General features: G+C 39.2%; 1 protein-coding gene across 2 annotated transcripts in view; it reads left to right on the plus strand.

The window, feature by feature from the left end:
* Nucleotides 1-214: 214 nt before the first annotated feature.
* The window catches only part of LOC139124482 (FAD-dependent oxidoreductase domain-containing protein 2-like), a 16,164-nt gene continuing 3,452 nt past the window's right edge, over nt 215-12,926 (plus strand). The window contains exons 1-5 of one of the 2 annotated variants that reach the window (XM_070690623.1): nt 215-336; nt 9,179-9,225; nt 9,726-10,406; nt 10,923-11,174; nt 11,929-12,174. In XM_070690623.1, the coding sequence (XP_070546724.1) occupies nt 248-336; nt 9,179-9,225; nt 9,726-10,406; nt 10,923-11,174; nt 11,929-12,174 (1,315 nt within the window). In that variant the 5' untranslated portion in view covers nt 215-247. Of the gene's footprint in view, nt 337-5,187; nt 5,275-9,178; nt 9,226-9,725; nt 10,407-10,922; nt 11,175-11,928; nt 12,175-12,926 lie in introns of those variants that run through there. The other variant, XM_070690624.1, reaches the window with a different exon arrangement.

Below are 12,926 nucleotides of genomic sequence, written 5' to 3' on the forward strand. Positions count from 1 at the left end.
ATAATGTCGGGAGACTCAAACTAGTTAAATGGCCAAGATAAACAGACTGTTAATTCGGATTTTGCATTTAGAGCACTTCAGTGTATTTCGCAATCAGACATGGGGTTGAAAGTGTGAAGGACAGGTAAGCTATAATTTTCATTCTTACATCAAAACCAAGTTTTCCCTTCTCATTGTATGTTTTATGTTATCTTATTTTCAACTAGGTGTTTTTTGCAAGAACTGCTATAGACGTCATTGCATAAAGATGGCCCCAGCCTTTGTGGATATCGGCTTTGCTATGCTTCACACCCTTATAGAAGATCGTCTGTTAGACATACTCTCAGAAACTCGCAGGTATTTTTATTCTTAAAAATGGTAAACTGTATCATTTTTGTAGATCCATATTTTCGAAAAAAGGGAGTCTCCATACTACAATAAAGTAAGATAGTGGAAAATACTCAGGTCTATCACCTATGACCTCTTTTTAATAATGCAAAAATCTACGAATATAACTGGAGGTTTCACCCCTTGCTGGCTACGCACTATGGCCTTGCTCGGTGAGCTTGAGGTCGGCTGTGCTAACTTGCAAAGCCGGATTTTCTGCCTTGAGCTGAGCTAGGCTACACCTGCGACAATGTGTAGCCAGGGATGGGCTGTGAGAGAATCTAGATTTTTCTGGACATGAACCAGCTTGAAAGGTTCAGCCGTGTTGGAGTGGGAATTGGGTCTGAGTTTCAGAGGTCACAAAATACCAAGGCACCTGCACTTGTGTGAATCGTTTAATCTAGACAAGGACAAGTTTACTTTCCAAATTTTGGGAGACATTTGCCCCAATTTAGCCTCATTAGGGACTAAACAGAAATTACAGGGGGGTAGGCCTGTATTTTTCGAAACAGCGCTGCATCAGACATTGTGACCCTTCCAAAGTTCTTACGCAAAAATTAGTGACCCTCCCGCTTATCCGTGCGTGAAAATAAGTGACCCTTCCCTGTTACTCACAGCATTTAGTAAAAAGACACGTCATATGATGCAACAACAATAGCCACTTCAGCTTCATTAGGGAGCCTCAAGTAATTACAGGGGGTGGGCCAAGGGTATTCCGTGCGCACCTGTACTGTAAAATGTGACCCTCCCCCTATCCTTGTGTCTTAAATGTGACCCCTCCCTTGTTCGGCATTCTAAAACTTGACCCTCACCCAATCACTGCAGTATTCTCCCCAGGAATAACTGAAACAACATCAGCTAATTTACGTAACAATTAGTTTAACTGTTATGTAAGTTACGAACAGAAATTACAGGGGAAGGGCTTGCGTTTTGGGAGGGCTCAGGTTGCAATTTATCACGCAAGCATTTTAGACGGGTCATGCATTTGTTGGAGGGTCACCATATTTTGCGCAACTATAAGGCGGCAAGGTGTGACTGATATAGTGCTTGCAAAAAAGATCAAATCATAATACATGGGAGTCTATTAGGCAAACTGGTGACAATTTTCCCATGCAAAATGAGCTATATCTGTATATTTATATATGTTTTATAATATAAGGTTATTCACAAAATCCCGGGATTTATGTACCAGTACATCGTGCAGCGGAGGTATTGTCCGAGACGCGTAGCATCGAGGACAATACCGAAGAGTACGATGTACGAGGACATAACTTATTATTATACACCTTTTTAGTCCAACTGTACAAGAAAACGTCGAAATTAGGCCTAAGGCATTTTTGGATGCCCGTCGCGCACTGCACTGAGAGATCTCGAACAGACTGGGAACGCGTTCAGAACGCAGAACAAAATTTCAACCCGCGCTGCGCAGTGTACGCGTAGAAATTGTTTGGTCGGCAGCATAATTTTACTCAATTTCACAGGTTTTGGACAGACCATGATTTACTTTGTGAAGTAATGAATGTTAAGAAGTATATATTTTTGTAAAATTATGCAAAATCTTCCCTTCTTTTTCCTCGTGTTGACGTAAAGGTGTTTTGATGTCAAAGGTCAAATAGCGTCCATTATCATATACCTACATTCACGTGCCTGTGTAAATCTATGGGAGGAAGCGCCCTCAGATCCGGTGCATATTTTTTACGTATCACGCCCCGGCCCGGTGCCCAAATATGGGCAATCGCGTGCATTTTTGAACTATCTCGATTCTGGTTACTACGCGCGTTGCTATCCGCAAACGTTCCATTCGTACACAAAGCCAGCGCGAGCTTAGGAAAACGTCTACTCGCTCAGATCGTAGTGGCGCGTGGCAACAGTGGATCCGCGCCGGACACATCGGCTTATATTTCTAAATTCTAGTGAAACCCTGTGTATGTACATGCGTGCCTGTGATCCAGGCTGAAATCGAGGTGTAAGAAAAGCGTGATGTCAATTTATTATAAGTTATATTGAGCCTGTTGGCAATGTACTAGGAGGCCTACGAACGTTGCTCTGCGCGTTCTAGAATTCTAAAGGTAAAAAAATGACGTCATTATGTGTGTCAATCCGCGACGGGAAGCGGCCATCGCTTTTCTAAAAAGTTGAATCAAATTGCGATGAATTTTTGATATCGCACGCATTTTTATCTCCAAAACGATGCTGAATATTATGTAAACTACATGCTTATCATATCATAAGGTATATGATAAAACCTTTACGGCCCTGATACGGCTTTTGCGGCCCTTGGTCGTACGGCGTACGGGCCCTCGCAAGCTCGGGCCCTTCCGCCGTACGACCTCGGGCCGCAAAAGCCGTATCAGGGCCGTAAAGATTAATAACACCTAAAGTTATTGTACTCTGCGTCAACGTTAGAGGACTCCACGTCCTTTGATACTGAAACTTACTGTACGACGAGACTCCATAGGTTACAGATGCAGGTGTATAAAAATATATGGAAATGTACTTTGCTTGTAATGGGAAGTAAAACATGCATGTGTTTACAATAAATTGGATTTTTGGATTTCATTGAAAATGTTTATTTACTATACATAGAAGTATATGAGGAAACTATGAATACTTTTTCCCAATACAAAAATAGGTAAATATGTGTATTTCTGTACGTTTGATTACCGATATTAATGTACTTGATTAGAATAGGGTAGTTACAAATGGTTATGTGTGCAAGAAATTGGATTTTGAAATTTCACCGAAATGTTGATTCACTATTCATAGTAGTCTATACGGAACTATGAACAATTTTTTTCCAACTAGGCAAATCTGTTTTTTTATGAACTCTCGATTATTCATATTAATGTACATGATTAGATTAGGGTGGTTACAAACGGATGTGTGTGTAAGAAATTGGATTTTGGAATTTCACAGAAATGTCGATTCACTATACATGGTAGTCTATGCGGAAACTATGAATAGTTTTTTCCAATAAAAAAAGAGGTAATCTGTGTATTTATGTATGCTTGATTACTGATATTAATGTATTTAATTAGACTAGGGTGGTTACAAATGGATGTGTGTGCAAGAAAAAGGATTTGGAATTTCAACGAAATGTTGATTCACTATTTATAGACATTTGATAATTGATATACACTTTGTCATCTGTCCCATATGTTTTTGTCTCTTGTCCCTCATCAGTTTTAACTGTTCACGGTGTAGAATGTAGGATACCACTACATCATCTTTGCTTTTGAAGCTTGTCGACAATGTGTATGTATTTAAAAGAATCAATGTATTTAGTCCGTAATTTTCTGTTCAGGAAATATCAAATGGACATTCAAAGGTTTGGCCGTAAAATCATCTTCTGTTAAAAGTGACCCTCCCTACAAAATAGGTTTATAAAAAGTGACCCTTCCCTTGGACAGTTTTCTAAAAGGTGACCCTCTCCCCAATGCCCCCGGCCAAACCCCCTTTAGTTACTGAAGGCTACCTCAGCCTGAAGATTTGGCCTTTGATTGTTATTTCTATTCTGTGTACCAAATGAAATTTCTTGTTTCGATTCCTGAAACATGATGAAATGAAAGCATATACATGGCCTGAACGCATGCGTGCACAGTCAACATTGTTATTATTGGAAGTTGCATTTAATTCCAGACAAAATTCCTTTGTCAACCAAACTAAACCCAAAGGCAGCAAGACATGCAAACCACTGGCAGTTTTACAAGAAATGAAGCAGATACATAGCATCAAAATACTGGAAACTGGCAAAAGGTACAGCTGATATGCTCGTCTGTGACCAAACTTAGTCCCCATTTATTATTCTAATTTATGAATATTGTTTTTTTTTCAGTATTCCATATCCTTCAATATGTGCACATGCAATTTCAGCTTTGATGCATGAAAAAAGGTGACCCTCTCCCATAGGCTTGCACAAAATTTTATGACTCTTCAAAAATGCTTGCGAGAAAAATGGCGACCCAACCCCCAAAACACAAGCCCACCCCCGTAATTTCTGTCCAGTCCCTTATTAATGCTAATGACTGGGCGATGGGGTTGGTTTTCACTGACATGAACCAGTATGGGACCAATTTTGCTTTAAATTGTAGGACTATTTATGATCTACTTTCGCATATCTCATTTTCTACAACATGTGTAGTCCCTATAGAGTATTTCTAAAAATATTTCCGTGGGATTCCAACACGTAAGGATAAACACTTCAAGCTCCTTTCACTTGCAACACCAACGAGGTCAGTGGACAAACCCACTCTGCTACATTCACATCTCACAAGTGTTACACCATCACATAGCAAGTATCAATGCCATACACTAGAAAGTAGTAAAGCATATTGTATAGCAAAGACATAGTATTGAGGTAAACCACGTGATCGTGAGGCAATGGGTACCTTTTACTTGTCAAGTTAACTTCAGCAAGGCTGGTACTCAACTGTGTTCGTGTCAAGCATATCGTATTCATGTGCCCTCGGCTTGATCGGTTCAATGGGTGCATAAATTGTCAAATACTGTCCTTACCATGAGAACAATGGCCCACTCCAAATCGGCTCCAGCAAGTTTTAGGGGTTAGGGGAAGGTACGTTGTATGAGGTGCCAATGGTTTACTGTGAAACCGCTCCCCCATAATGAAATGCAAACCAAATGTATATGAGCTGTAAATACACTTTTACTATTTGGAAAGAGAGGTAGAGGATTACCAATTAACTATGACGATAGGAAGAGCATTCGTTTCCTTAGATTTTGGACACGGTGACTGAACACCTCTTTTCTGTCTGATGAACTATGTCGTCTAACGATAAAAAAGATTGACTACGTCTAGGTTGACGATATAAACATACTTTGCATAAGTCGAGTGGTCAATACAACCAGCAACTGCATTTGGATTTAGCCAGCGCTCCTTCGAAGTTTCAGGTAGGTCACATTGCTTGAGTCTGAGGTTCAAATAGGGAGACAAACAAATTTGATGTAAAGATGTGTAAAAATGTAATGTTATGTCTGTACCCAGACAAGTGGATTTTTACCTGTGGACGAAACTGACAAAAAGCATCCAACTGTATAATGTCTACTTATTCACCCTGACAATCATTGTCATCATTGCCCCAATTATCGCCACTGACACCAATGACAATGGTAGTGTCCGGATTCCATATATGGAAGTATGAGTTTTAGAATTTTCTACAGTGCCTTATTAATACCTCCTTTCCTCAAAACGATGGTTTAATGCGTTTGTAGCTGAATATCGGCGAAACTTGCCAGCTGCATGTTTTTGTTCTCTTCTATCACTTCGAGTTGATCTGGGAGAGATTTTTGTCCATTATGCCTCAAACACCGTAACCGTGATTCATTTCACTCCCCTTCATAAGTGAGGTCAAGGTATTTGCACTCTAATCCCCATTATTGAATGGTTTTCGGTGTCACTGTCAGCGCGAAAATTTGCTCGGAAATATGCATTCCCTGTTCCTTCTATTGTCATCTCCCTAGATACCAAGCCCCATCTTGTCTGCGATGCCGATTGTACGCTCACACCGTATAAACCTGATTAGAAATTACATTTTGGGTGTGTAATCTTTTAAATCTGATACAACGTTTGCGTTGGAAACCATCTCCAATCAGCTGCCCTGCCTTTTGAGATAATCTTCACACAAAAATTACCTTCTATGGTGATGTTAACCTTCTGCTTAGACTGGAAAAAATGTACCAGAGCTGTCACTCACACTAAAAATACTGGTTTCGAGGGAGGACTAGTAAACCAATTCACGAGAGGAAGACGAAAATGAATAGGTTATAAAACCGAGTAGAGCAGTATGTTTAGTACAGCTATTTTACTGCAATATACATCATAGGTTAACACGAATGTCACAGGGCAAAAGGGTTATATACAGAAGAAAAACAAGGTACAAACAAAGCTAAATAACATGGCGGCGTTCTACTTTGAAATGCAAAACACTGTGCGATATGTTGGGAAAATAGATTGAAATGGCAAATGGTGTTTTGACTACGGTGAAATTTTTGGCCAGGCTTTTCACTCGCCTGGTATTAAGGCATAAGATACGCTAACCGTTATTCTATTAATAGATTTGTTGTCGTCTGAGGTCATACTGAGTTCACCTCGACGCTAACACAAGTAGAATACAAGCATGGTGATTTACTACCCCATGATTTGGCAGATATTGCTCAGGTACAAGTGACGCATTGTTGTGAAGTGATTAATGTTCCAAATATGGTAGATGTGGAACCCGACTAGAAAGGGTCAAACCTGTGTTAAGATGAACAGGTACGAGGGACCATAAATTGCAATCAACACCTGCTTGGCTGTGAACACATTACATCTAATAAGAATGCTGGTCAAAAATTGAATCAGAACAATTCGGAAATTATATGACCTGTTTTATTCTTGTTACTTTGAAGAAAACTATTCGTGTTATGTACAATGAAAAACGCATTTAAATCTGCTCTTGAAATACCACACAATTATGTCCTCACCGTTACTTCCCTGGATGTAATGGATTATTCCCTGGTGAGGAGCAATGGCTGAAAATGAATGACAAATTTTAATTTAATATTTATGCAAAGATGAATTATTAAAAGTAACTGATTGCATCATTTGACCCCACAAAATCGGAGTAAACAACGTGAGACCTGATTTCAGAAATCAATCAATCAACAAGTCAATCAATCAACAAGTCAATCAAAAATATTAACAATGCGCAAAAATCAATAAGCAATGTTATACACAAAGGACCTGAAAAGTCAGCATTCATTACACGAACAGGGTTGTAGAGCTGAAGGTAGTATGCGCCTCGAAAGTGAAAGACTTAAACTTTTGCTCAAACTTTTCTGAGTGAATCCTTCAATCTCTTACGAAACCGACAAACAAATCAGGGGTCACAGTGCAAAGTTTGGAACCAGGGAAACAAATTACCCAACATTTTGCGATATTTGAAATTCAAAATGGCAGCCATCCCTGTGTTAACACTTGGGAAAAAGAAATAAACTTTGGATTTTCGAAAAACTAAAATAGTTAAAGTTTTCTTTCTTCAATGAGCCTCCACAAATTGTAGATCAGAAAAGAATTGTAGAATTTGAGAGTCCGAATGTCTTTCCTCGAGGTGCGTTCTACATTAATAAAATCTTAAATGCAGTCCGAAGCTTGGCCATTGAGCACTTTCAAAGATAGTGGAATAAGATAGGGGAAGAATTTTGTACTTAAGTTAGTACTGAACTGGCAGCAAGTGAAGGTGGAGGATAATAGTCTCATTATTTGCACTGTGAAACAATCAACAAAATCTAACCAAAGCTTTGTTATCGCACTGAGACCTTACGCGTGAAATTATGTCATACCAGTCATGAGATTTTCTCTGGAACAAAGTCACTGCTTTTTACTTGTTGATCGGAAATGTGGGAATAGCTCTTGAAATCAAACAATTAACTGGAATAAAATCCACAAAGTGCACTCTCATCGCCTATCACAACAAAGCTTCAGAAAATAATCGGTGCATATGATTAAAAGCGCGCATGTATCAGCATATCTTAAAGATACGTTTCATTCGGTTATTGTATGAACATGAAAGAGCAATATATACGGTACTTTTGCAGCAAAAGTGTGTGCTTTACCTCTAAAGGAACCATCAATGCTACAACGCAGCAATTTTGACACTTAATGATGGTCTTCAAATTAATTAGCACGACTGTCCAATTGTCTATAGTAATAAAATGTTTATCAGTCAACTCTTCAAAGTGGTACTCTTCCTGAATGAACCTCGCCAAAGACGAAATCGACCCGATTGAACACGGTCAAGAGCCTTGCGTTACAATACTATAAATTCAATTTCCATTTTTGTACTGAAAATTAAAAATTGAACAAAATCAGTCTTATTTTACACGTTCAAATTATTTAGATTGTTCATTGCTAGGAACATGCGCACCAAATATCAATGCAGCAGAGTGTCCAACCTTTCTGGAGAACATGGCAATTAGAGTAATTGACTGAATGTGTGCATTTAAGCTGCCGACAACCTCAGAAGTCTTCTTGTAGTGATGATGTTTCCCTCGAACCTCTTCCATGACCCGAGAAATTGCCCATTGGCAATAAATTCTCGGTTCGTCTGTTGTCCTGAGTTAGAGCGGATATTTTCTCACCAGAGGTGAGGTTGCACGCAAATACAAACAATGCTGACAGTGAAAAACGATGCGTAAACAAAACCTTGTTTGTTTAGGCACTGTTGTTGGGTCATATCGAGGCCGATGTAGCTTCGATTGAGTTGAGGTTCGGTTGGTTTCGGGCTGACTAGAGGGGTCAAGCCGAATTAGTTTGGCTTGAGTTGGCCTTAAGCCCAGTTGACTTAACACCAATGTCAGAAAATTTAATTTTGTATATCTAAAGCTTATTTTAAAGACTTTTAAAGTCTGAAAAGTAAAACATTACTGGTCTGCAACAACTTGTCGTGTTTCTCTTTTTTCAGTTGCTCCTACTTTTCAGCTTTGGCTATCTCGATGAAGTGGCGTCTAGGCAGCAGATTAAATGAAATAAACACGACGACAGTTCAGCCGTATTGCTTTGCCCTACATCGCGCATTTGATATAATATGTTTATGTATGAACGACTTAAATCATACTCTTAAACCAAACTTACTGATTTCCAAATCAAACTTGATACTTCATAACTAACCCGATTCCTGTGACTATAATTCTTCCGAATTTCATTAAAATTCCGTTATCATTGACTTACTTGGACGTTTCAACGTTTTGAATTCTTAATGCGTTATATTAATCAAATATATCGATAAATAATAAAATGTCTTATTATTGTCTGCAGATACATCCGTGAAACCGAAAATCAGGGCAGTGCAAGAGCAATGGCCGGTGCGTATTCATTTGAACCTAAATGATATCATTTGGCAGGCACTGAGAATATGATAAAAGGAACTTATGCTAACTATGGCTGCTTATTGCATGCACTCATAATACAAAAAGGTCACATGATACATCAATCTTCAATTATCTGCTGACCCGCATATCATGATGTTAAGCTTGCTCTTAGTCCGGGATTCTTGGCGGTTGCATTTAAATTAAACAACAAATATCACACTTCTATATAAATGGAAATTCTGCATAAGCTTGTAGTTGAATAAAAAAGGGCATACTTTCAAAAGCTTCACGGCAAATGAAAACCAGCTGTCCGATGGTGGCTTCGTTTACTTTCGGCTACACTATCGCTAATTACCCATGATCAGTCAGTGACTTGTATTGATAACAGATAAATTCGTTTTGTACTCGCAAAGCCGGACAACTACATGTATGTCAGATATTGGCTGTCATACTAAAACATTGTCTTTTTGCGATCCTTTCTTTTGGCGATGCAGTTTACCATGAATACATCATCATTGGAGCTGGACCTGCAGGTCTTCAGATGGGATACTTCATGGAGAAGGACAAAGTCGATTATCTGATCTTGGAGGGGTCGAACAGACCGGGAAACTTTTTCACCACCCAGCCTCGTCACCGCACACTGATTTCCATCAACAAAATACACAATCCTTTCCCGGAGAAGGAGTACAACATGAGACACGACTGGAACTCCCTCCTCTGTGACGACGATACCTTGCGATTCACCAAATACACGGAGGAGCTCTTCCCCAACGCCGATGTCTTGGTGAGATACCTGAACGACTTCGCCCACAAGAATAACCTCAACATCATATACCAGACCTACATCAACAACATCACCAAATTCCAGAGTGCTATGTCCGGAGAAGATCGATTCAAACTGACAAGCAAGGAAGGGAAGGAGTATGAGTGTAGGGTACTTCTGATGGCGACAGGCTCAAGGAAGGATCTTGTCCCTGACATACCTGGCATCGAACTGGCAGACACCTACAGTGAACACAGCATCAACAAGGATGAATACACAGGGAAATCGGTCGCAATCATCGGAGGAGGAAACAGTGCTTTTGAAGTTGCAAATCACCTGGCGGCGAATGCTTCGGTAATAACCTTATTAGGGGGACGGCAGGTTCGATTTGCTTGGGACAGTCACTTTGTAGGCAAGTATAATAACTTATCATAATACGTACGATCATTGTGAAATATGTTTATGATAATATAATATGAAATGGTCATTATGTATGTATGTATGTATGTATGTATGTATGTATGTATGTATGTATGTATGTAGGTAGGTAGGTAGGTAGGTATGTATGTATGTATGTATGTATGTATGTATGTATGTATGTATGTATGTATGTATGTATGTATGTATGTATGTATGTATGTATGTATGTGTGTATGTATGTATGTATGTATGTATGTATGTATGTATGTATGTATGTATGTATGTATCTATGCATGCATGTATGTGTAGGTGCGCAGGTACGTTGGTAGGTAGGTAGGTCACTTGACTGATCTTCCTCTATGGATTTGTGTGTTATGTATGTACTGGTCTATTTGTATTCGTACATCTATCCATCGATCTGACTGCTTTCTTACCCAGGTTTATACTGCCACATCTCTGTACTTATGTATTGTATTATGTTTTGTATTATTTCCAACAATAATCTCAGGCGATCTCCGTGCCATCAACAATACAGTCCTGGACATGTACCAACTCAAGAGTATCCACTCGTACACAGCAATTCACCCCACTCGTATAGAAAAGGCAGAAAATGGAATGTTTGAAGTTGAGATGTACTCCCCAGGTCTACACTGGGATCCACCGATCATAGCAAGGCCTTCATATCGCTTCGATAAATTAATATGTTGCACTGGATTCGGCTATGTAGATTTGGATATTTTCTCCGAAAAATGCAAGCCTGGTAAGTTTATTCAAATGATATGTCGCATGCGGCAAAATATAGGTTATTTTCTCACTCAAACCGCCATATGAGACATAATCTTTCAAATCTGTCTGACTATTCAATTCTATCGATATGTAAGGGACCATTTCCCGATTTGTGCACTGTGCATGACCTTTGAATTTGCACGACATTACCGGGCTTCAAAGGACAAAGAAAATATTGGAACGTGTCCGAAATGGAGAAAAAAAACCTGTAAGTATGGACACCAAAACGTCGTAATATGAATTGACCAGTTTAACAAGGTTTGTAACCGACTAGTTCATTGCATATCAGAATCTAATGACATGTACATAAAGGAAGAAGAATACATTCCAACATCGTGTAACATATATTAAAAACAAAATCAGAGCAAACTCCAGGCGGTGTCGGCGCTGTAATGCCACTCATTACAAGCAACAACATTCCAAAAACTGAAGAGTTTGAAAATAGACCTCAAAACAAACGTTACACACTCTTTGGAACGCAATTATATTGTAAAAATCGAGTCCCTTAATTTACAAGTAACCATCTGTAGGGGAGATTACTACATTAACGACTTATATATGTATGATTTCTCAGTCAGAATGAAAATGTGTCTTCCTGTATAAGGCCTTTTTGGATCGTCCGAGAGGTGCTGAGCGATGAAATACTTTCGAGTTTAGGTGCTAAGGTCATGGCCAAATGCAATTATTGCATTGATGATGGCATATATCGTTGTTCTTGCCTTACACAGCCACGAAAGACAATGGCAAGTTCCCTGTATTAAAGGACAACTGGGAGACAGAAAACGTGCCTAACATGTTCTACATCGGTACAGCAATGCAGAGCAGGGACCGCAAAGCTGCCTCCGGATTCATCCACGGTTTCAGATACAACATCCAGACACTGTATCGTCTCTTGAGAGAAAAATACGACGATGTGCTCTATCCCACAATGGAGTTAGAGAGAGATGCAATGGCCATAAGCGATCATATAGTCAGTGAGTATTGAATTTGTCTTTGTTGGCATAAATGACAGATATCTCTCGAAATTATGACACTTGCTGCAATCTTTTAACAGAAAAATAAAACGCTTCGCCAGGTTTTTTCCACAGCTTGCAAGTATACCTTCCAAAGGTAAGTCAACACAGTATTTAATACGTTGCAATGTGCTGAATGTAGTATGCCCCTCGAAAGTGAAAGACTTAAACTTTTGCTCAAACTTTCGTGAAAGAAACTTTCAACCGTAGTTCTCTTACCAAATCAACAATAAAAATCGGGGTTCATCGTGCGAAGTTTAGAACTAGCTAGCGAAACAAATTACCCAACATTTTTCAATATTTGAAATTGAAAATGGCCGCCATCGCTGTGTTAAGTCTATGGTGAAAGATTAAATATTTGATTTTCGAAAAAATAAACCCGTAAAAGTTTTTCTTTCTTCAAGACCTTTAAAATGAGCCCTCACAAGTGGTAGATCAGAAAAGAATTGAAGAAATTTGATAGTCCGAATATCTGTACCCAAGGCGCGTTCTACCTTAGCTCTGCCTGTCGTTTTGAAGGTCTGTTTTTAAGTGAAGCTTCCAGCACGTTGCTTTTGTCGACAAAGATCTTCAAAAGACAGAAATAGATATCTCCTTTGGCGGATCTTACTGAGACAAAGCAAGCGGAGTTAGGTTAAAGGCTAGAGTGTATAGCCTAAACCGCCAGTCGAGAACAAATAGCACTCTAACATTTATTTCGTAATGTTCACATT

This window comes from Ptychodera flava (assembly GCF_041260155.1).
Source record: "Ptychodera flava strain L36383 chromosome 23 unlocalized genomic scaffold, AS_Pfla_20210202 Scaffold_24__1_contigs__length_23054250_pilon, whole genome shotgun sequence".
NCBI classification, from domain to species: Eukaryota; Metazoa; Hemichordata; class Enteropneusta; family Ptychoderidae; genus Ptychodera; species Ptychodera flava.